The sequence below is a fragment of the Gobio gobio genome, assembly GCF_949357685.1.
Source record: "Gobio gobio genome assembly, chromosome: 10".
In the NCBI taxonomy this organism is placed as follows: Eukaryota; Metazoa; Chordata; class Actinopteri; order Cypriniformes; family Gobionidae; genus Gobio; species Gobio gobio.
In genome coordinates this window covers 46,654,261-46,681,095 of record NC_137116.1, presented here as the reverse complement: position 1 = coordinate 46,681,095, position 26,835 = coordinate 46,654,261, and the positions used below count along the sequence as shown (strand labels likewise).

General features: G+C 36.2%; 1 protein-coding gene across 4 annotated transcripts in view; it reads left to right on the top strand.

Moving 5' to 3' along the window:
- Positions 1-26,835, top strand: part of pde4d (phosphodiesterase 4D, cAMP-specific) — a gene marked incomplete at its 5' end in the record, with an annotated part of 191,973 nt that overhangs the window by 117,545 nt on the left and 47,593 nt on the right. The window contains one exon of one of the 4 annotated variants that reach the window (XM_079826727.1): positions 25,709-25,833. The exons of the other annotated variants lie outside the window; for them this stretch is intronic. Within the exon in view, the coding sequence (XP_079682853.1) occupies positions 25,709-25,833 (125 nt within the window). Of the gene's footprint in view, positions 1-25,708; positions 25,834-26,835 lie in introns of those variants that run through there. 4 annotated transcript variants of the gene reach the window in all.

Here is a 26,835-nt window from a genome sequence, read left to right as displayed (position 1 = left end):
TCTGGTGTAGCTGACTGACCGATGGGGGAGCGGCGTCCACAACATAACTTTTCACATGCTAATTGTTTCAGTTGCGTCATATGCGATTGAGAGCACATGTCAGTTTGTTTGTGTGTGTGTGCGCGCGTGCCTGTTATTTGAACTGATGTTTTGTCGCAGGTTGCCGGGCTCTCATCCATCAGCTTGCCATTCAGGGTAAATTTACTGTTTAATGGTGGACTCATTTCCTGCAGCTTCATCCAGCATTAAACGCTTGAGCAGGTTCACAGCTGAGGGTGAATATCAAAAGCAGATTAGCAAGGGAGGTGGTTATAATTTCATCAGAGAATGGTGATTGTTTGTGAGCCTATCAGAGCAGAACCTCTCTAGCAGCCAAATATGATTGTAGTAATACTTAATTTGTAGTTCATAGTCTCAAGGGTGAGACATGCTATTCACTGTATATAAATATTTTCAGAGAATATATATATATATAATTTACATTCAAAAGTTTTTTTTCTATGATATTAAAAGTATCTTATGCTCACCAAGTTTTGTGAAATAATATTACAATTTAATATAACTGTTTTTATTTTAATATAATTTCAAATGTAATTTATTTCTGTGTTGGTAAAGGCGAATTTTCAGCATCATTACTTCAGTCTTCAATGTCACATGATCTTTCAGAAATCATTCTAATATGATGATTTAATACTCAATCATTTTGTGGAAACCAATGCACCAATTGTGTTGATTTTTTTATTAATAGAAAGTTCAAAATAATGTATTTGAAATAAATTGTATTTGTAAAAATATACATTTATTTACTGTCAGGTTTGATCAGTTGAGTATGTGTGACTAAATGTAATTCCTATAATATTTTAATGATATTTGTAAAAATGTTTCAAAATATTAAAGATTTTATTAATAAAAATGTAAAGACATTGAGAAGCATTATATACAATATTTGACAAATTATGTTTTTTTTGTTTTAGTCACAATTTTTATTACATAAAAAGTAATTAAATAGACAGCACTAGACTATTTATTGTGGACTGAATAGATTTAATGTTTTTGATTTCTTGTGCCAAAAATCAATAACAAAAACAAACATTTAGAAAATGGAATTGGCTTCTGCGTTCTTTTATCTCATAGCAAATATGACGGCTTTACAGCAACCCTCTCATCTTTCAAATACAGGGACAATTTTTTCTTGAATCACTGCAGGCCCATCACGTAATCCCTGACCGTGGACTTGCCAAGGCGCTGATTTCCTCTGGAAATACAGGCGCTTGTGTAGCACTTCTCATCCCTTTAGCTCTGCGGAGAGGCTTGGCTGATAGATGCTTTATTGAATCTGCCGCTGGGCTCCTTGACAACAGTGAGGAACGAGTGGGTGTCTCGCTATTAGTTCACAATAAGAACACAGTGTCAGCACAGTCAGCGGGCGGCAATCAGCTCCATCCGTATTTCCAGCCCTGTTGATGCGGGAAGAATAGCACCTGAAGCGACTAGCATCGTTAGCGGCCCACCAATGCTAACCCGATTCATTGTTGCCGTCATATTTCCTGTACCTTTCAAAACATCTCTCATGTCAGTGTGTGGGCTGCTGCATTTCATACATGGATAGTCAGGCTTACACAATCTGTTTGTGAGGTTGACGATAGCTTAACGGATGCGACGGGAACTTTAAATTTGCTAAGGACGTTCACTGTAGCTTCCTTTAATGGACAAGGGGTTGCGTGACTAACCCAAATAACAGCATTGTTACTTTACGGCCAACTTTCACCCCTACTTATCAGCACAGATAGTTGTTTTTTAGGCACATGAAGTTGTTCACATTAATTAAAAAAAACAGCATCATTGGAGGATAATTGTAATAATGCTTCTGTGTTGTTGGCTCAATGGCATTATTGTGAGCTCCCATGCACTTCAGTGTCTCTTTTAAGTGACATATCACATAGCAGTAGAGGTAATCAAGAGAACAGCTTGCTCAGGAACAAGTAAACTACAACCCTAATTTATTTTCTGCGCCCCGTGTACCGAAAGACTTCCCAGACAGTGGTGTCGAAAATGGACTTGAATAATGAACGGGGGACACTTCCAGTGTTCTCTTAGTTTTTTGAGGAATAGAGATCCCTCAGAGCTCCCATCTACCCCCTAGCAAATGTTGTTGCTGATCCAAGGTGCCATCCGTCCTTGAAAGCACTGGCACCCGACTGTGTGACGCACAATAGTGTTCTGCTGTAAGAGCCAAGTACGTATTCTTACAACTGCTGGGCTGGGACTGGTGAATCCCATACCAAGAGCCTTTATGTCGTTTTTTGACACTTTAGGTGGTGAGAAATATTAGGGGTGGGCGATATGACCAAAACCTTGTATCACGATATGAGTCATTTTATTTAGTGAATAATGATATATTTATCTTTGCTTTAAAACGTTTTGATGATATAAAACTTTTTGATATCACTGAAATTCATAAATCTCAATATCAAAATTTCAATATCACAAAAAACTAATACTAGCCTAACTAACATAAGTGTAAAAAACAAAACAAAAAACTCAAGCTCACTGAAGACTATATACCGATAGATAACAATTGGTCTATCCGTATATCACCCACCCCTAAGAAATGTAGATACTTCACTTCATTTGTACTTGCAGGGTCGTCTGTGTTGTGAATGATTACATTTTATATATAGTATTATAAAAATAACATGTCATTACCAGCAAATATGGTTACAAACACATGCACGCACGTGCGCACACGCACACACACACACGCACACGCACACACACACACACGCACACGCACACACACACACACACACACACACACACACACACACACACACACACACACACACACACACACACACACACACACACACACACACACACACACACACACACACACACACACACATATATAAAAGTAGAAGATAGAAGCAAAAGTGAAAGCATATCGCCATATCACAGGACCAGTTGTACTGGAATTTGATATATATTGCAGTGATATGATATATAGTTAATTTGTCATTAGACAGTTTTGGTTTGTAAAGAAATTATACACATATACATTCTATGTTCTTTTCACGGCACATACTAATAAACAAATACAAATTTACCTATGAATATTTTAATTTTAAATGATTATGTATGAACAAATCAATTCAAAATTATGATTTGATTCATTGAAACAAAGTTTGAGCTCATTCGCAGAAATGAATCAAACTTATCAACTCTAACGTCATGGTTTTATCAGGGAACATATATTTATGAATGAATGGATGCTGTGTATGCTCAGTAAATATCAGCCGGATTATACAGTTTTTACGTTTCATATACGTATGTCTAAGCCCAGTAGAGTAGTCATATAACTTTTATTCAGCAGCTTTTAACAGGAAATATAAATTTGCCCTTGACCTGTTCAACTTGCATTGTGTTCTATTTTCCTCACAATATCCTCCCTCAGACCATTTAATCTGTGGGGAGAGAAAGGTCAGTACTGCAGTGTGATTATTGTGTAAATGCTTATGGCATAACAACGCATAAAAAGCATAAATGTGACGTGCACAAAAAGAACTTCCGTGAAGCATTTCAACAGAGAGCACCAGAGAGGGAAGGAGCGGTTGTAAGCCTTTGTTTTGAGATTTACATTCAATGACACACTTCTGTGGATGTGTTTCTTCTCTGGTCCTTCCTCAATGATGCTGCCTTTTAGCCTCCAGGTCCACACAACTCAGTCATTTCATCAGAATCAGAAGCCTGTGAGATTTACAACACCTGGAGAGGTTAAGAGACAAAGCTATCTGTATATTCTGGTTTTGTTTTAGCTTTATTTTAGGGCGAGTTTCCCACACAGATTACAAACAGCAACAAATTACAAAGGATTTTCAATGAAAAAATTACGGATTACAGTGCATATTAATCCAGTTTTCTGGATCCTACAGATCCTGGCATCACCAGTTGAAATAAAACATTCATTATTTTCATTATTAAAAACAGCTTTGGCAAAAGACTACATGAGGAAATATATGTGCAACGCTCACATTCAAATGTTTGATTTAGTACAGTCCACACTACTTATTTAATTCTCACCTAGTGTTGCCAAACCTTGTGTTACGCGTAGCTCTGAGACAAAGATAGCCTGTTATCTAATGACTTGTTTGTGCTTTTACATTAAACCAAAACAGCCAATAATCAGTTTATCTGACCAAAATTCTAATAAAAGAGTGAAAGTCATAGTTTGATTATATTTACAGATTCTTAAAGAAAACATTTTGAAGTTTATCCTTGTTTTTTATGCATTATGCCATTGTTAACTTTTCAGTCAACCCATTTTGTTTTGCGTCACTCTTGCTTCAAAACAAACTCATGCTGGACTTATCAAATTACACCATGCCTTTCCTGTTTTAAAAAAACATGCTGCTCTGGACAATGCACTGAACTGCTGGAAAGATGAGAGATAAAACATTGTATTTGTATTAGAGCTAAAAAATCGATCCACCTAACATAAAAGTCTGTGTTTTTCATAATGTGTGTGTGTGTGTATTCTCTGTTTGTGCGTGTCAGTGAATATATACATATATATACACACACACAGAAATATATATAATATACAGTACCGGTCAAAAGTTTGGGAACTTCATCTATTTACTTTTTTCTTTTAAAGAAGTCTCTTATGCTCATCAAGCCTGCTAGCCTGACGTCGTCATACTCAATTCTAGTCAGAATATGAGTCTGATACTGCTCCGTTGGGCTGTGATTATGGGGCGTGTTTCAACCGAACCACGAAAGACCTCAAGTGGATAGACCTACAACCAATCAGAGCAACGGAGCGACGCATAACGTTAGTTGTCAAATGTCAACAGAACTCAACTGCACTGTGTTGCCAAGCCCGCGGGTTTTTCCATGTCCGCGGGTTAAAGCGACCCCAATTATGTGATATACAGACCCAGGAATGCTATTTTTAGCTGCCAGCCCTGCCAAAATAACACATATTTTACCTCCCAAATACCCTTTTTCCCGGAGAACTCCCCCCCTGGAAAGCTATTGGGCTTGTTTTGAGGAACGTTAGCAATTGGGCGGGTTTTGTTGTAAAAACTTGGCAACCCTGTACCTGCACGCACGCTGGAATAAGTAGCCTAACGTTAGAAGAAAAAGATGAGTGTAAACGATCTTTGCCGGTGTTGTAAAAAAGAATTTAAGGATACACAGAGTACTTACCAACACGATCATCATTTCTGAGAGAAATAGTAAAGGTGAATGCATATACGAACAAGTTCTCCGTTTAAGATTAGAACAAATTCAACCCAAGCGCCTTTGATGACGTGGATGATTACGTTACTGTTTATCATCTGTCCATCATCGTCTAAAGCCCGCCCTGACAATTTAATTGGTCCGAACAGTTTCTGTTCGTGCATAATTACTTCTCTACCGATCAAGTCCAGACCGAACTGCCCGAGTAAAAATGTTGTGGGCGGGGCTAAGTTCGGCTGGCATCCAGGCTACAAGCCTGAATTTATTTGATCAAAATTACTGAATCATTTTAATATTGTGAAAAATTATTTCAATTTTAAAATAAGTTTTCTATTTTAATATGCTTTAAAATATATTTTATTTCTGTGATGCAAAGCTGAATTTCCATCATCCATTAATGCAGTCTTCAGTGTCCCATGATCCTTCAGAAATCATTCTAATATGACGATTGGAGTTGTTCTGCTTAATATATTTTTGTTGAAACCTGTGATACTGTTTTCAGGATTCATTGATGAATAATAAAAAGAACAGCATTTATTCAAAATATAAATCACTTTTTTATCAATTTAACACATCCTTACTAAATTTAAAAAAAAAGTTAATTTCTTTCAAAAAAAGAAAGAAAAATGTTTTGAATGGTAGTGGATATTTGGATGGATATTTGTCAAAACAATCATACTCAGTTCAATTCTTTGTAATCAGTGATTTTACTTGTAGCTGGTGGTATGAGGGGGAGGGACATTCTAGAGCATTTGATTGGAGGAAAATCTGTGTAGTGCAGGATGAGTCATCAATATTTTTGTTTTGGTTTGTTTTGTTTTGTTTTCCTGCAAGAAAAATGCCTATAACCCTTTAATCCTTTAATAAAAAGCAATGTTGCACATACTTTTGTTCCTTTAAAAGAAAAACGGAATGTTTTAAAACTGAATGAACAATGACAATTAGATTTTTATAATGAATTATTAATACATGGATCTACAAGTCTCTACCAAATGTCTTTCAGCTGCAGTCTTGCTTTAGAGCATGTGCTGATGACGTCGTTATACTCTCGTACTATCACTGATGTGACATCATTCAGCTGTGTGTCAGTCTAATCTTATCCTATTACCACAGCCACATGCCACTCGTATCTTCACATGAAAACACCAGCTACAAAACAAACTGTGTGTATGCTTTAGTTTTGAATTGCTTATTTAAGGGCTGTGTGATTTCATGCTTCGTGACACAGTATAGTCTGATGTTGTGCTGTCACTATTTAAGTGCTCTGTTTTGTATCCTAGCTTCAAATCAAATAGATACAGAAATGTGGGCTATGTTAGGCTGTGCTGGTTGAATATTTGAACCTATGTGCAACATCTATTAGGGGTGGGAGATATGACTAAAATCTTATATCACGATATGAGTAATTTTATTTCATGATAACGATATATATCACAATAGTTATTATTTATGATATCAACATTTTGATATCATTGCAATTGCATAATTATTGTCACCATTTTTTATATCATAAAATACTAATACTAGCCTAATGCAGTCCTATAAGATCATTACAAATCACACTGTACGACATGTGGGTATGACATGTATGTAGACTGTACAATGATGACACCTATTGAATCATAGACTACGATGCAAGTTAGTATAGAAGAATAAACCATCATCAGTATGCGCTAGTGGTAAACAAATAGAGAACTTTGGCAATTGTGGTTTTTATATGCGCTAAAAAAGAGGAGGAAGCGAGCATTATATGGATGAGGTCATGTCTAGGAAAAAAGGGGCCAACTTGGCATGCCAATTTTGCAAATGGAGCTTGAGCTAAGTAGTTTTAAGTTTTAGCGCTGCCGCGTTGATCATTATGCCATTTTATGGTGCATTTTTATTGGCTAGTCAGTAGATGTAGGTTGTAGCAGCAAACACACTGTGAGATGAACACTGTCAGAAAATTATCGCTGTCTATGTTTGGTTGCAAGACCGTGACGACGGCCGTCTTTGAACCTCTCTCACTGTGCCACTGTTTAGGAGCCATGACCACAGAAATCACCACAATTGACCATAGAAATCACCACAATCTTTCCTCTGGGACAGCCAAAAAGTGTACAGTGTGTATCAGGCATAAGTTTAAAAGAAATATCTCTCACAACACTCAAAAAAATTAACTTTCAGTGTTGTTAGTTGCACTCAAATCATCCTTGTTCAAATTACTCAAAAAACTCATGTAACTAAATGAACTTAAATTTACTGAGTTGTTTCTACTAAAAATGAGTATTGTCTGCTTTACTTAATAAGTGTTTGTTCGGTCAACTTAACACTGCTGAGTGAAACAAACAAACTGGGCAGTGGATCTGTAGTTCCCAGCATGCTTTGGGACTGCATTAGGAGAGTAAATTTAGGGATTAAAGTGTTATTTTATGTTTTTCAGTAAAGGGAAAGATGCTGTTAGTTTATTTTAGTGTTTAATGTTCAGTTATGTTGGACATTTAGAGGAGATTCTGTAATTTTGTGGTTACCATTATGCGGAAGAGTGGTGCCTGTGTTTAGGCTGTGGGCACTCACATACACACATACATTGGATGGACTTCCTGCCAGCCATTAAGTTATTTTTGCATTTTGTTTCTTAAAAGTAAGTTGTCCACTTACACTTGTAGAGCAACTAGTTAATTTAATAAGGTAAATTCAATTGATTTTTCACCTAACATAATACACTTTTATAAATTGAACATAACATTATTAAGTAAACTGCACATATAAATATTATGTAACAGTGACAAATTCAAATGGTTTTTATTTACTTAAAGTCCTCATGAAATCAAAATCTTATTTACTTTGTTAGCCCACATTACAGGTCTTAGGATGAACAATTAATCCGTACAAGTTAATACACATAAAAAAATTGTTTGCCGTGGTAATCTTTAATCAAAATCTGAAAAGTAACTTCCGGTCTTGAATGGCGTTCCCTTTCCGATGACGACTATGTGACTGCTTGGGTTTGAACATCCTTAACCTCTCCTCTCCAACCGCTAGTCTGCTATGAGCGTGAGATGGAGAGGAGGAGCGCTGAAGTAAAACCCTGCCCTCTATTCAATATTCCGTTTAGCTTGGAAATACGTCACAGCGCTGAAATAAAATCAGTTGCAACTTCCGGTTCACTGGGACTTTAAAGAAATTTTGTAAGCTTTACTTGACTTTCTTTTGTTCATATAACTAAACTGTTATTTGTAAAAAAAAAATACTCTATAGTTGTAGTTTTGAGTGAAGCCTACTGTAAACAAGTAAACAGTCAGTGATAAAATAAGAACAAAGAAACAAATTAAACAAGCAATACACTGTTAACCAGAATAAGTTGGCAAAACAAACAAAAATTAAGTTAAGAAATGTAAAAGTAAAGGACTTGCATATTTTTATTTTGTAAATATACATTTGAATTGCTCTGAACTTGAAATATTTGAGTAAGCCAATTCATACATTAAACTTTAAAATATCATGTAATCTCAAATTGTTTTGTAGTGGAAACTTGACTATCTTTAACTAGCTATTTCAATAAATGCCACCTTGCTAATTGGTTACACAATGCTTTGGTAGCATTAGCATGAGGACAGCACATCTCTATCGCGGTAATGCTCACGTGATGTTGCATTCATGAACGCTTATTGTTTGCTTTCGTTTTTTATGCATTGCAGTTTAAAACTAAGTGATTTTAAACAGTGAAAGAGAACTCATTTTGCTAAATGCGCACGCTGTCTGAGAAACGGTTTCTGAGCACTGTCTGAAAAACGTGCACAAGTAACTTTCTTTGAAAGTTCTTTTCGCCGCCTTATTGGAGTTGAATGAATAAATACACATACTTGTGTCTCAAAATGCCGTCTTTGCAATCCTCGTAAACACAGTCGTTTATGTCTTAAGTGAACGTAAATAATTGAGAAAGAAAATGCATGTGTATCGTCTATTGGATCTGTCTTAAAGTGACAGCAGCCCAATTATACCTGCTGCTGTCTGTGTCGATGTTAATCAAACTTGACTGAATCACTTTTATACATTTAATAAGAATAAATGTATAGGCCTATTTAATTTACACAGTGAAGACTATGCAGTGTTTTTTTAAACATTTGATTACTTTATACAATTTATGTAGTATTTCATATTTAGTGCAGGTAGCTCTATTTCATTTGTGCATTTGTTGTTTTGTCCTACACTGTATACGCTCATATTAATGAATTGGTTGAGTAGAGCCAACTCAAATTAAACAAATTTGTTCAAACAAACTTTCTTTTTTCTTTTGAGTTCTCAAAACTGACACATTTTAAGTCATCTGAATTGTTTTGTTGTTTTGTTTCTTTTAATTTAGACTAACCAAAACTGGGCTGGGATTTCAAATTTTCTATTTTCTAGCCTGCTCAGAGAGCACCATCATAGAAAAAGCATAAAAGCTAAAATCCATTTAAAAAAAAAAAAAATTCAATTGTGTTTCTCAGATTACACTCCAAGAAAATGCAGCCGGCACTCAAAAGGGACAGTAAATGCCAAAATTAAGTGTTATATTATGTGTTTCTAACGATTAATCGTGTCTACCGATATATCGCCAACTATAGTATTGTGAGTACAAATAGTGCTGGCTGTTGCTCTCTCATCTGTCTTTATTTGTGTCTCGCTGTAAGACTTCTGTCCTTTCAGCATTTGGTCTTTCCTTGTTCAGTAACCTTGGTAACGTTGAATAGAGTTTGACCATGTTGTCTTTAAAAGATTATGAAATAAGCTTGACTACAGATGTAATAACATGTGCCTTTTTGGTTGTAAAAATGCCATTTTACACAAATATTCAGTGATAAAACAACGTTTGGGCATTTTCTTGGTGTGTAATCTGAGAAACACAATTGAATTTTTTTGTTTTATTGAAATGGGATTTTAGCTTTTATGCTTTTTCTATGATGGTGCTCTGTGAGCTCCTCAAGTGTATTGTAAGATTTATCATAGAGGCTGAGAGCTCTTGACTCTATACCCAATAAGATAACAAGCCAGTAACTTTTTCCTGATTATTTAATGTTTAAATGAGTCATTAAATTATACATCCAAGGCAGCCGGCTATTATACTTTGATCTTCTGAAGCACATCTTTAAGGGCTCATAATGTGTCTTTAGTGAAAAATGAAAGAAATTTTACTTAAACTTTGGAAGCCTGAACAAGTGCTCAAGGTTTTGTTGTTTAGGATGGCCCAGGTAGAACCATACCAACAGGTTCTAAAAAGCTTCTTCTCCATTGATCGTCTCCATTGACGATCATTAGATATTAGATGTGTATTATATTAGCTTCACACATCTCCGGATATTTGCTTCTGAGGGCTTGGTGCACATTCTCAGGTGTCATGATTTCATGTTTTTACAGCTCTAGAGTGATTACCGGTAGTTACATTTATGGCTGCAGTGATTTGTTCAAAAACGTCTGTGGTTTGAACCACCTGCATCGTTGAGATGAATGGGAATTCTTTATGCTCCAGGTATTATTTACATGCTTGGCTATAGTATGTCGTCTTGAAAAGCTGAAACGCTTGAGACAAAGCAGATTCTTATCTCACAAAAATTCCCAAGGAGGAATGTTCATTGAACGGTGACAGAAGTTAGTGACTGTTTCATCTGTCTGTTTTGTCATGCTCGGTTCTGTTCAACTGTTCCTGCCATAATGAATTCATCTGTTTGTTGAGTTCATGGTCAGGCGCATATGGCATTCAAGCTGTCTTGTTCGATAAAAAACCACTACAAGCAGTTGTGAAATATGAATCTCATTCTCTGCTGGATTTGATCAAAGTAGAGCATGCTGAGCTCATTGGACACAAGGCAAAACCGAGGTGTGTTCCTGTATGCATTGCAGTACAGTTACTTGGAATGGAATAATTCATAATTTACTTACACTTATGTTTTCCCACATAAATGTATGGCTTTCTATTTCCGTGGACAAGAGAATTTTACTTATTTTTTAAAATAACATATGTAATCATTATTTTGGGGAATGTATGTGTATTGTATGTATATATGTAGATATGTTTTTTTTTTACATTTATTAATGAATATTTATTATCATTGTTGTGATAATTCCTTTTTCAAAATTTCTCCTTATAATATATATAATAAACATATAAATAAATAATAATTAATTATGAATAATTATTTATTTTCTCCCTTTGTGTTCCTTAGAATTATATGTGATAATTATTTATTTTTGGGGAATGAATGTGTATTGTATGTATGTAGGTATGTTAAAAAGCATTTACTTTAAATCTATTATTGCCATTATTGTTGTTATTATATTCCTTTTTCAAAATTTCTCCTTATAAATTATATATATATATATATATATATATATATATATATATATATATATATATATATATATATATATATATATATATATATATATATATATATATATATATATATATATATATATATATATATATATATATATATATATATATATATATATATATATATATATAATACAAATGAATAAATAATAATGATATATTGATATATTTCTCCTTTTGTGAATTACAACCCCAAATCAGAAAAAGTTGGGACAGTATGGAAAACGCAAAATCCTATCTTTCTTTGAGGAACATTGTTTTTAAACATTTAAATAATTTTCCCACGTATTTGTTGGCAAACTGGCGATCCTCGGCCCATCTTTGCTCCTAAAGGATTAGACCTTTCTTGGATGCTGCTTTTGTACCAAATCATAATTACAATCACCTGTTGACATCACCTGTTTCAAATCACATCATTATTTAACCATTTTACCTCATTACTAGCCCTAAATTGCTCCTGTCCCAACTTTTTTGGAAATGTGTTGCAGGTCTGAATGACAGGAAAGGATGCATATTTACAAATGACATGAAGTTCATTTGACCAGACAAAACATGAAATATTTTGTGTTCATATTGTCTGCAATGAAATACAAGTCAAAGTAAATTTAGAAATCACTTCTTTTTTTTTTTTTTTTGCGTTTTCCATACTGTCCCAACTTTTTCTGATTTGGGGTTGTATATGAGGGTATATAAATAATGAACTGTTCGTTTAAATCTTGGTAATAGACGTGGAAGTGCTAGTAATTTGTATATAACCAGTCTTAAGGGAAATGTTTCTTTGCTTATAATGAGCCTGTTGATTAAGATGCCTCTCACACATACAGTATACACAGCGCAAATCACATCCCACCACACATAGGTTACAGAGTAAACCAATTCCAACACTGCTTTGGCCAAAGGCCAGCACTGTGAGGTACGTCATAAGCCAGTCAGGTGTGCGACAATTGGCCACATGCAGACAGGCTAATTAGCCGATCACTCTTCCTTGACAGTCTGGCTGTGTGTGTGCAGCCCGACCGGCCTGCGCGAACACCTGGTGACTGAGGAGAAAGCTGTTTAACCCCTCTGCTCCCCTCGGGAGGCCATGAAATCCATCATCTTTCAGAGGTATTGAACAGTCTATGAGCCAGGGCATTATTTGCAACCCCAGAGGGCATGAGCAGTTTGTGTTTTTTCTATAGAACTGTGCATTTCGAGACAAAGCTGATTGAGGCAGTAGAGAAGACAAAATTAGATTGAGTTGCACCAGCTGGAAAATTAACTTTAGACATGCACACCTAGTTGTTAGCTGGGCGGATAAATTAATTAATGCGTTGAGGGCTAGTGCCTTTTTCATTGCAAACAAGACTTGCTATTTGCTAAAAGCTTATTGCTTAAAAGTGATATTTGCAATTTTTAAACTGTAATTTTTTTTTTCAGCTTAATGTAAATACGACATTTGTAGCCTGACGAATGTTTCTAGTGTAAATTGTGGTTCTGTGATGCTTTTCGGCATGCTCTTGTTTGTTTTAGAAGTCCAACATGTAAACTTCTGGCTTGACCAATGGTGTGAGTTTGGGTGGGGTTATCTTCTACATTTGCATACTGAGAAGTGATTGGTGTGTTTGGAAACATTCGTAAATTTTGCAATAATATTCTTATATTAAGTGAATAATGATGGAAAATAAGCAATGATTTACCTGATTTTTGGCTTACTTAAAATTCAAATTCTGCTTCAATGCAGATATTTTATTATAATTCGCACATCTTCTTCACTGTCAAGCAGAAACCTTGTTTGTCCAAAAACTTTTCAGGTAATTGTTTTTTTGTTTTGTTTTTTATAATGTAATACTGTGTTGTCAAAGTTGATTTTGTGGCTTTATATATGGTAAGAGACTTGTTTGTGTCATTATGTTATTAACATTTGACCAAAATCATCCTTAAATCTATCCTTTCATCCATCTTCCTGACGTTATTCCCACTCATTTGCGCGTCACACACACACACACACACACACTTGATTTGACACTTGTTTTACAGATCAAAATCAAGCTTAAATGGAGTTTTAAAATTGGAGAATCATTCGATAATTACAACAGGCGCATCTAATGCCGAGTTCAGACTGCACGATTTTCAAACTCGTCGGATTACAGTTTTCACACTGCATGACTATCTGGGGTAGCATTCAGTCACTGCTGTGTTCACACTGCACTATGGATCGGCGTAAGGTTTCACACTGCATGACTTTACAATAGGACGAGTTATTGACAACTCTCTCCGGTGCGCAAACTACGTTTCCCAACCAAACACGTGAGATGTGACAAGTAAACAACGCAAGATCACATGTGCGTCAGACTGGAGTTCTCGCGCGAGACTGGAATTGTTATTTAAAATGATAAACTGCAGAAAGTTTGCGATCCAAATTGTCTGTGCGCTGATTTGCAGCGAAAAGGAGGAAAAGAAAGAAAGATTATGGTGGAGGAAATGGTTGGGGAGACATAGGGAGCAAGGATTGTGTTCTGCAAAGACAGTTGAAATAATTTTGCAATGTGCTGCTGTTGCGGCCGGTCAAGCAAATGTTTGTGCTTTGTTTCTGTTTGATAGAACTGTAAATATATCTATTAAAATACTTATATTCTGGTCTATAACTCCTCCCTGAACCTCCCGCTGCCCTGTATCTTGCTCTCTCATTGGCTGTCGCTCATCGCCGATGTATTTTTCAGTCAGAACATTTTTCACACAGCAGGACTTTGATATTTAGCAGGCCAAATATCTCACAGGTGTGAGATTCTCCCACGATCAAGTCTTTGATAATTCACACTGCGTGATTGTCACTCGTGTGCACAAGTACCGATTTGCCTATGATATGATCGGGCATTTGTCGGCGATTTCGCAAAACCTGTCGAAAACCGGGTCAAAATCGGGGCTAAAATCGGGCAGTGTGAACTCGGCATAAGGCAGTCAGACAGTTGGAGGATCTAATGGAGTTACAAGGTTTAGTCACAAGCTCTTTTTTTTATACTTTTCATTGGTTACATGTTTGCAAAACCCACAGGCAGACGTAAAGGGTGACCAATAGTAATAGTAATAGCAATAGTAATAAAAAACTGATGAAATGCAGAGATCAATTCGCAAAATTTTGATTCAATTTGATTCAACTCTTAAGGTCTGTTCATACCACGTACGATAACTGTACCGATAACTATCTATAACTGTAAAGTTTTAATATTCTAATTATGTGAGAATAGAGAAGTCCACCACAGTTATAATGACACAGAGGAACGATATTGTTGGAACCACTTTTAGAAAGATTTCTTTCCAGCTGAAGAGCGATACATAGACAACCAGAATCCACCTGACTTTAAAGAGCTCACGCATTTAAAGTGGCAGACGACATATTGTGGCTTGTGCATTTGTGTGGACGCTAGGGCTGTCACGATATTCGATTTTTCACACCACGTTTATTGTGGCCAAAAAAATTCACAATATCAATATTTCACGATATCTATAGAAACCTTGGGGGAGAAAGTTATCAAATAAATTGGTAACACTTTACAATAAGGTTGTATTAAATAACATTAGTTAATGCATTAACGAACTAACCATGAACAACACCTCTGTTCAGCATTAGTTAATCGTCTTTGTTAATGTTAGTTAATATAGAGCTGTTCATGGTTTGTTCATGTTAGTTCACAGTGCATTAACTAATGTTTTTAATATGTTTTTAATAAGATTTTAATAATGCATTAGTAAATGTTGAAATTAACATGAACAAAGATTAATAAGTGCAGTTCATTATTAGTTCATGTTAACTAATGTTAATTAAGGAACCTTATTGTAAAGTGTTACCAATTAATTTTTACTTTGTTTATTTAGTTTTATTTTTTACCCAACAAACATAATTGGATAATGATAAACACAGGGTAATACTCTGTTACTGATAAATTGTCAAAAGCTCCCTATGAAATAACAAGAGAGAAAATACTGTCAAAGTTCAACAGTATAATGATGAATAAATATTAACATAAATGTTATTGGCCATGACTAGATTGCAAATACAAATACAAGAATAGACATTATCATGGGCGTAGATTACGCGGGGCACGGGGGGGACGCACTTTTAATAAAACGTACATTCGTCCCCCTCCACTTTTACAGGGTCGCACTGGTCCTAGTCGACCCGCTCCGTGCGGGATTCGAACCGGCGTCTAGTCGCACCGCTCTTACTGGCCTATGTCTGTTACACAAACAAGTTCGTTTACGTAACCGTAAGCAAGCCAACGTTAATAAATCTAGATTTAAATTCAAAGACACAAAATAATCTATATGACCTGTCATTTTATTCGTATCCAAAAATGAGGCGATCTGAACACTATGGAGTGCTAACACTCTCGTGCAACACTCAAATTCATACTCGAAGCCATAGGGCGCGCTCTCAAAGAAAAAACTAAACTGATTCGTAGAAGTAAAACCCTGTCACGTTCCAAAGGCATTCAGCGCTGTAGCAGCAGCTGAATAAAAAGAATCGCTATGACTGATGAAATGTGACAACAAACACGATTGCGACAATATATGGTTTGTGTTTTCCCAGCCATCTCAAGGTATTTATTGACAATAAAGAATATGAATAATGCAGTGCTAACTGACAGCCTTTTTAATGTTTAGTTCTGCTTGCCAAGGCTGCATTTATTTAATAAAAAATACAGTTAAAACATTAATATTGCGAAATATATTCACATATATATTCACAGATGTTTTAATTTGTAATGATATAGTGAAGTGTAATTTATTCCTGTGAATTCCTGTGATTCCTTGAATTTTCAGCATCATTAGGCCTACTCCAGTCTTCAGTATCACACGATCCTTCTGAAATCATTCTAATATGATCATTTAATGAAAAGGAAACATTTATGATTATAATCATTGTTGAAAACAGCTGTGGAAACCATGATGCATTTTATTTTTCAGGATTTTTTAATGAACAGAAAGTTAAATGAATAGCATTTATTTGCATTGAATAAAGCATGTATAAATCTTTTGTTATATTATAAATGCCACTTGATCAATTTAATGCATGTTTGATGAATACAAGTATTAATTTCTCTCTTTTTTTATTTTACCACAAATGTTTGAATAGTTTCATGATTTCCACAAAAATGAACTGTGTTCAACATTGATAATAATCATAAATGTTTCTTGAGCATCAAATGAACATATTAGAATGATTTCTGAAGGATCATGTGACACTGAAGACTGGAGTAATGATGATAAATTCAGTTTTGATCACAGGAATAAATTACAAAGATTTTTTTATTTTTTTACTATATATTCACACAGCTGCTTTACATTGGGATAATATTTCACTGTATTACTTTTTTACTGCATTTTTTATTAAATAAATGCAGCCTTGGTGAGCAGAAGACATTTAACAAAAACATTTAACAATTGTAATGTTTCCAAACTTTTGATAGGTACTGTATATTTTCTGCCTTATTCAGTGATATTTTTTTACAAAGGATAAAATACATGGGGACTTAATGCACAAGTGTTTGTACATAAACCAATCATAAAATTGGCATAACATATAGGGAAAACATTATAGATATTAGTGGTTATTGTTCAGCAGTGTATTTGATATCTTACTGAATTAAAAGCAAGAGATGAGATCAATTAAATCTGTCAATTAGACAAAGGTCAGAAAAAAACTGTATTACACCTGACATTTCTGTCCCCCTCACTTCTGAAAAGATGGCTACGCCCCTGGACATTATTCATTAATCAAAAGAAACTTTGAGACCGCGACCGTCGACTGGCTCTGACTGGTGACTCTGATCATATATCTATCATATTGTGAAGAGATCAGGAGTAAATGTCTTCCGAAATTCTTTCGAGGTGGATTTAAATCCGATCACTCAGATCCACCGCTCCCACCACGCGAGTGCTGAGTGGGCACTACAAGAAGATGCAAGAAAAGACGCAAACGGCCGCCAGTGAAACTGAAAGGAGCCCAAGGCTCAGAATCAGATGCTCAAAAACACAATCATCTTCATTAAAACTAATGAGACTAATGCTCTTACCAGTGCTTAGGTCACTCGTTCTCCTATTACGGCCTTTGATCTTGAAATGAGCCGATAAATAAAATACAGCTCATATCTGTTGCTTTCGTTGTCGTGAACTGAATTTGCATAGCCTATATAGTGGAAACTGAAGATTGGATTTACATTAATTTTGCTGAGAGGTGTAAGGTAAGACAATCTGCATGTTTTTGTTTTTATAGTTTAGATTGTGTAGCCCGTTTCGCTTGCAGGTGCCGTTGCGTGCGAGCCTGCCTCAGCTTGTCAAAAATGCGTTTTTACTGTGGTGGTGATAGTAAACATTTAAACTTACATTGTGATATGCTTGAAGTGTTTTATATATATGGATTTTATTATAGGCAAGACAAGTCAAGGGTTGATTTGAGAGGATAAATTAATCAAACATGCGCCGTTGGCCGCTTGGTCATTAGGAAAAAACTAAAACTTTAATAAAACAAACAAAAATTGCCCCAAACATTTTTTTCTAAATTAATTTAATAAAGAAACTAAACGAAATATAACAAATTTGTCATTACAAACAAAGCTGAACTATTTTTATGGCTGCAACTGTAATAGAGAGGGAGAAAAGTCGGACTCGGGACTCCGGAGTACTTACACATCATGTTATCATACCAGTCCTGTTCATTTTAAATATTGTGGTTATCGCCAATACCGGTATATTGCCACACCCTAAATTAACACAATGTCGATATTTCCTGCTTTGAATTTCACGGTTATCGTCAAAACCGGTATATTGCGACACCCCTAGTGGACGCTAATATAATATACTGTTGTTATTATTACCAGTAATTTATTTCATTATTTTATCTTCGTTTACAAGTAAAAACATCACAATTTCAGCCTAACTGAGCAATGTTGCAAACTGTCCCTTTGCGCCAGGTTGTGGTGACTTTGCGAACAATTGTCACGTGACTGAGTTGTATTTAACGTGATAGGCATTTTGGTTGACTACCTACTCTTATCATTATAGGTATCGTTATTAAACCAATAACAATGGGCTTTTAACCCTCATCCTTCCATTGGGTAATTTTGACCCGATACTCAAAAAAATTTAAGTGTTCTTGGGAGTGGTCTAAGACCCTAGGACTTTTGTCGCACTTGAACCACAAATACACACTAAAAATGACTGGATTCAATGAGTTTTGTGGTTGAAATTTAAATTTAAATTGTGGTTGAAATTTTAAAAAGTAACAAATCCTTTCCTCGCGGGTCAATTTGACCCCCATAGGAAGGAATGGAATGCGAGGAATGCTTCAGTACACATAGGAAAAAAAAAAGAAATCTAACTAAAATTCCTGAAACTACTTTACCAAAAAAAATATTATATAATGTCTACATGTGTCTCTGAATGCATACTGAAGAGGAACTGACTTTAGGACCCAGCGGAACAGCTCATTTGCTCCATATAGACCTATAAGGCCATCTAGTGGCAAGAGTCGAGAAATGTTATATTATAATTTTTCCACAAGAGGTCAGCAGAGACACCCAATGTAAGATATTTTAAGCTGAATTAAAAGGGTGATGCATGAAATTGTGAGTTATTTTGAATTGACGTTGAAAGAATGTGCTTAAATTATTATTTATTGATAAAATCTAGTAAAAAAATAACCAAAAATATTATTGAAATGAAGCTTTCTGGACAAAAAAGAAATTAAGTATAATGTTAGGGAATCGGGTCATTTTGACCCATGAAGTTACTGAATTTAAATAGGCAGAGTAATTGTTACAATGATGGCAGATTTTATGTCATGGCAACATTTTAATTTCAATAATGACATCTAGATAAATTAATGAAACCCAAAAAAGCTGTGCAGACAGTCGCCTTGATTTTTTATATACACTACAAATGCTTTATTTATTTTTTGTACAGTGTAGTGGCACAGAAACTGCACACTTAAAAAGCGCTACTGTGTCAGCTGTAATTTTGGGTGTTTGGCTCCAATGCCTCTCAAAAGTGAGAGTTTATCAGCAAGTGATGAGTAAGTGATGTTACAATGCCGTTCTACAACCTCCATGCCTTTGAGCGAGTTAAGATACTCCAGGGGGAGTTCCTGTTCCTGACCATTGCTGAATGATTCATACAGGTACAGGAATCCTGACCAGATCTTTGTCATCTCTCTCTTGAGAAAATAGGTTCAAGATAACGTTAGCCATTGCTTCCAGGAGACAGGAGAACAGTGTTGCTGCCAGGTACACAAGACGTCAGTGATGCTCTCTGACAGTGAGAGATGGCGTGGCTTTTTCTCGCCTTCTACTGAAGAACAGTGATGGATGATGGGAACTACCTCCCTGCCTGCAGAAAAAGCCGTACACTTTGTCTTCAGGAAGGGCAGTTGCAATGGCATTATATAGCAGGTTAGCCTGGATAAGCTGAGTTTATTATAGGCTATACTTGGCAGAGCTTAAAGGGATATTCATCACTAGCAGCTTTGATTGTCGTTTGATGGTAATGAGCGATAAATGCGCATGTTAATATGGAGCTTTCGCTACACTTGGATGCCTGAAGCTCATTCCAGAGCAACTCGTTTAATATATGTATATATAATGTATTCATGTACTCTGTGGCAAATTTGATTTTTGCTACGAAACACCATGATCATTACATAAGTGTCGTGTGGTAATGGGTTTTTGGCCTTGGACACATTTTTCCATCGCTGACTGCGTTTTTTTTCGCCCTCCTGTTGTGATGAGAGTCTCAGAGTGAGAGACCCTTGTTAAAGTACGTGTGGATAGTGATAGAGTGCTCCCCAGTGGTAACAAAAAGAATATATACAATATCATATATTTATGTGTTTATATATATCATTTATTTTCTAATAAAAATGTGTTATATATTCACACAATTTATTTGATTACATTCCAGCTCTGTACTGTCAGGTACAACTAATCCATTAAAAAATGATTTATGTTCGTCTACTAAACTTTTAGCAACTATCAGGTGTTTTATGATCATTCAAAACAAATTCAGTTGTGTCTTTAGAATATATATTATATCAGTTTATCATGCATGCTTTTCATGTAGAGCTGGGACAATCATATGGGCTTTTGGTATTAGATAATGATTTGATTTAAGGAGGTTTATGGATTTTAATTGTTTATCTTTATCAATTTCAGTATTAGTACATACTTTTTAAGGGGTCATGAACTGGATTTTTTACATTTATTCTGTTGTCTGAGGTCAATTTATGAAGTTCACATGATTTTTACATTCAAAAACATAATGAATAAGTAATAGGCTATTTTCTGGTTTTGAGCCTAGCTCTTGAAACGCTCGGTTTTTATGGGAGTGCCGCATTGAAAACTTGGAAGTAAACGCCCACGGCTATGATTGGATAACAGTTTTGCATATTATAATGAGCTTTTGGCTCCCAAGTCATTACACAATTACACAATTGTTTTGAAAACTTCCAATGTGGAGAAACGGAAACCGGAATGATTCGCCCACAGGGCTCGCAAAATGTCTTTATCTAACAAACACATTGATGTATCTGTCATCCACCCGCAATTAAAGGTGGGGTAAGCGATAACCAGTAACCGATGTTGATATTTCAAATCACCAAAACAAACATGTCCCTACCCTAAAAGGGTCTCGCCCCTATTTTGACCACACATACGTACGCAACCCAGGCAACAACTATGGCAGAATCTGCTGTGCCAGCCAGCCTAGGCTATGATGTCATCAATAAAGGAAAGCAATGTGTGTTGGTAATCCAGGTCAAAAGTTCAATGAAAAAGTCATCCCTTACATCCCAAAAACATAAACACAGTTCTTGTGAACAACTCAATAGCACGAACACGACAAAAAGAGGACCCAAAGGAGTAATTATCTTACTTTTTATACACACTTTGCCAGCTGACGCTTGAAACAGACAGTGGCTTACATGATGTGGAAATGAATGGGTCTTTATCATAGCTTAAGTGAACAATGATACGATTGCATCACATATAAAAAACATTTTTTTACTCACATAATTGTTACATCTTTCCTGTCAGATCCAGAAGCCACAGCATTGTTTTGTTTTTTTTATCTCATCCTGTCTGCAAATCCAGTCTCTTGTTTACAAACGAATCTGGTGAAATGAAGCAAGCAAATGCAATGTCTTCCCCACATGAGCTGGATCTTCATTAAAAAATAAAGTTCAACCATGCATTTTGGAGTCCGAAGGAAGCTTTTGGCATGTTTGAAACAGCTGTATTGCTTGGAAGTTCAATCCGGTTTAGCTCCACATAGGTCAATGTTATTCATCTAACATGTCAGGCACGAATTGGTGGGCGGGGCTACAGAATTAGGCATTCGTCTTCTTCGGTTAAGGCAGCGTTTCACTGCGCTCTTACGTCACGGGGACGCACATTCGCAGATCGATCGTTTGCTGAGGCAGCTGTCAGTCAAATCTTTTCTTCGACTAAGAAAAACAGCTCTGAAACTTACAAAATAGTTTTGTATTAAGATGACCTTTTATATTTCAAAAGCTCAAGGGAAAGTTGATTTCTCAATTCATGACCCCTTTAATTGACTGGGAACACATTTCTCAGTTCAAATCCTTATTCATTATATAGTTGACAGAATTTGCAAAGTACACAAAAATACAGCGCTTTTGACAACCTCATCATGTTTAACTGGTAAAATTTGTTTTATATAATAAAATATTTGCATTTATATGTTGCCTGAAAAAAAGTCCCAAAATGCAGCTATTATGCTTTTTTTTGCATCTCCCAACAGTGGCTAACCAGATAAGTTTGAGCACTTGCAAGATACCGTTATCTCCCGTTATTCTGATATAATCTTTTAGTTTGCTACCATCTAGTGGACAAAGTAGAATTTTTTTGTGACAGAGAATTAAGAGAGGAATATGTCCCTCGACAAGGTTTGAGCTAGTCCCAGACTAAAATGTATGTTTGAGCTGCTTTAACTGAAAGCAACTTGCACGGGCACATCTTAAAATATGTCAGTGCCATTGTTTTGTCTCAAGATGCACACCAGTAATGTTTTTTTCTAGGGCACGTTTATAAAAGCTACTTAAATGTCCTAATTGAACTAGGCCTAATCCTGGCTTAATCTAAGCCCTGTCTGTGAAACCAGGCCTGTATGTTCTAAAATGTTAAATTGACTGCTTTGTCAGTTGTATTTAGTTTCTGTATAATCACTCATATCCTTTACATTCTAATATTTAGGGGTCATTTGAGCTGCAAGCAAGTTGCTATTCTCATACAACATTAGCATCTGAAGAAATTGTCAGTAGCATAGGTGGAAATCGCGTGGGGGTCGGGACCTACCCCATCTGATCTAATATCATTAAATACCACGCTGTGTGCTGTAAACAATATAATGATATATACTTCAAATAATTGTTTAGTAGCAGTAAACAATACAAATGCAAATGGGGCAAAAATATGTGTTTTAAGTTTAGAAATCTTTTGAGTCCCCCTTCCCTTGCCTCACAGTGCTTTGGTCCACTGCCTGCTTTCCCCCTTTACCTCACACACACAACTCCAGTGGGAGAGCACAAAGTTCTTCAGTAGTTGTGGAACTCCAGTAAGTAGGCTGTGAAGGCTATTTTATTCACAAAAATGATAATAACTGATGTATTTTTCCACGAGTCCGCTAAGTTAGCGATTATAACGTTACCTAGCTTGTTTGGTAGCTTGTTGAATACTGTAGCTTGTTGGATAGTAAGTCACCCACTACAACTAACTCGGCGATAAGCCAATGTGTGAACTGATATTTGGCTACTACTGTAGATCTACTGTTGTGTTGGGTTTTGCTCAATATGATGTTAAGTGGCAGATCAGTGGGCTTGCTGCAGTTGAATATCTAAGTAAGAGACGTCTTCTGTCCCAGACGAAACCTAAAATACTATGGAGTACGCAAGATAATTTAATAATTATAATATGACTATGTGGTGAACCTATGAACCTAAATATTTAAACTATCGTTTTGTGTTGTTGGCCAGAGAAAATGACAGAGAAAAGAAAACCGGCTGTATTATTTGTCCCCTTTACTCTATCCCTAAAGGGATAGTTCAGCCAAAAATTAAAATTAGCTCATGATTTACTCACCCTCAAGTCATCCTATAGGTGTATATGACATTCTTCTTTCAGACGAATACAATCTAAGTAATATTAAAAAGTCCAGACTAATCCAAGCATTATTATAGCAGTAATAGTAGTTCTATTTTTGAAGTCCATAAAAAGTGCATCTGTCCGTCGAATAATGTGCTCCACGCGGCTCTGGGGGGTTAATAAAGGCCTTCTGAAGCAAATCGATGCGTTTGTGTAAGAAAAATATCCATATTTAAAACTTTATCAAGTAAAGTTCCAGCCGACCGCCTTCCGTGGAAAAGTGTTAAAAGTGTCATCTCGCAATTCAAGATGCGTACGTGACGTCATGACAAGCATAGATGTACATAATAAAGGCTAGATGTCTTACTGCGGAGTCTCTAACATCATCACCGGCGGCCATCTTGTCACAGGCAGGGCTCTGTCGTACCTGATGTAAGGCGAGTGATCTGCACGAACACAAATACTCGCACCTCACTGAAACGGATTTACAAATTTGTTTTCTTACAAATGTTATTAACGTGGCTATAATTCTGGATGCTTGAACAAATTATGAATAATTATTCACAAGTATGCAGTGTCATAACTACATCTCTGACATTTATAACAAACCAAACAGTTTGTTATAAATGCACCATTAAAACACAATGTTACGAGTGAGCGAGCTGCCTGTGACAAGATGGCCGCCAGGTGCGGACGTCGACCTCCATTGGCCAGCAGCGCGGACGAGACATCTAGCCTTTATTATGTATATCTATGATGACGAGCATACCTGGTCACGTTTGTTTTTCGATCGGCAGAGGCACTTTCAACACTTTTCCCATAAGTTGAATACGGAAGGCGGTCGACCGAAAGTTTACTTTATAAAGTTTTAAATATGGATATTTTTCTATATATAACTAGCCCTTTAAAGTAAACACACAAAATTTACGCCCATGGTCACTCGTGCTTGGTCACAACGTTAGGGAGTTGAGGTCAACAAGGCATAGGCATTACTATGCAGTTGCTAAGGTTTTCTGAACATATTTTAGTGCATTTCTGTTCTTCAATAATGATTATTTGAATGGCTTTATGGGGCCACCATGGGAGCCTTGGCTTGAAAAGGGTTCAAGACACCTGGTCTGTGGGATTTGCACCCGTTTTATTATCTGCTAAGAGAAAGTCATAAGTCTGATTGCTTAGGAAAGTCAGAGCAGACAGTGATTTCAATTTGGAGGTGTGAGTTAAATGCCAAAGTTGAATACTTTGGGTTTGGATTAAGGTTTAAAATGAACCACTAACCCATGAGTGATAGTAATAGCAACACTAACGAGTTGCACAGTTTAATGCACAAGCAGATGCTAAACAGTTTTCCGACTGCATATTACCCATCATGTAACATAGAATGAATAAATGAACTAGTACATACAGTGTATAACAAGACATTAGGTGTAGTACATATGAAAGACTACATTAGCAGGCCAAAGCAGTTCCACTGGACCGTAGGTTAAATTGGCTGTAAGTAGAAATATAGTGTCTGTGGCATCTTCTGGTTTGCGAGACTATGTTCTTGATGTGCGTCAGTCCCGTCTGTCTGATTAAGGGCAGAGAGTCAGGGCATAAAAGCTTTTTAGAAATTGCACAGAGTCAATATAAGTATGATTGGAGCAGATCAGGAGAATTCCACGAAAGGCGCGTGTGGGATTTTGCACGCTTAAACACGCACACGCTGACTCTGGTTGGTCTTCATTAAAGTTTATTAATGGCTGATTGAGCGTACTGATCTCGCCAATGATTTCAGCACCTACCTGCTTCTTGTTCACCCACCTCCTGCTCTCTCTCTCTCTCTCTCTCCCTCCTCTTCCTTTCTGCACATCATCCAGTCCTCACTCAATCTCTCCACTCTCATTTATCCTCACAGTACTGAAAACTTGGTCAAACTGACCCAGGAAGGCTCGCTCAGCTGCAGTTGGTCTTGTTCAGCTTTGATTGTAAGTCGAGAATGAGTTTGCCAGCAAACTCAGAACTTTGTTCTCTGGAGAGGATTGCCCGTTACCGTAGCGCTTGCATCAACGGCTCGCCGTATGCCATCAACAAACCCATTGACATCAAGCCTAGGAGGAAATGGTAAAGCTTTATGTGTGTGATGTGTGCCAGAATAGCCAGCTGCTACGTTTTTGTAATTCAGTTTAGGACTGGGTCACAATTTTGTGAGATGCTTGGCATTTGTCGTCCTTGTTAAAAGCTTCCCTGGGAGTTGTGTGGAAAGAATTATGGATGTTTTGTATTTTGTACTGTTTGTCCGTATAACCCATGCTAATTAGTTAATTAATAAATGTAGTTTTGACAGTGTATAATAGTAATAATAATGTATTTTATTTAGAGGTGCCTTTCAAAACACTCAACACACCTTACAACTTAATGGCGGTCATAAAATACAAGACAGCAACTTTTCAACATTAAGAAAATCCATAAAAATGTATAGTTTTAAAAGTTGTAAGACAACCACTTTTGGACACTTTTGTATCACATATTATGTGAATGCTGATGGCCTGTGATTTTACTTCAGCTTGTTACTAGATTTTGAATTGAAAAGAAAATGCATGTAAATATGTCAGATGTTTTTTGCAGCCTGTGGTTAAGAATAGGATGTGATAACCAGCTGGTTATGAGCCCATTGATTTCCTTAAAGATCCTTTAATGCTTCTCGCCACTGATAAACCTGTAGCTCTGTTAGATAAATGGCAATAAATAGGTTGAATCGAGTGGCAGTTGTGACCTGAGCTGTGCAAATGTCAGATATTGTGGGAACTTGCATAACAAATGTGTATTCATTTATACAAAGATTCATATCAGTAGTATTACTACTATACACTATAGGATAATGTCATTGTTTTGATGTCTGCACAATCCAACCATGAGCAGGTGTGTGTCAATAACTACAGTACACATTGAGAGAAATTTGAATGTGTGTGTGTGAGTGAAAGAGTGTGTGTATTGGGCCTAAGATGAATGCTTGGCAACAGAGAATCGCTATCAGATATGTGCCTTATGCTAATGCCAATAAAGCACACACACCCCCTCTCAAACACACTATAACAGACACACACACATGCACACCACTGTATT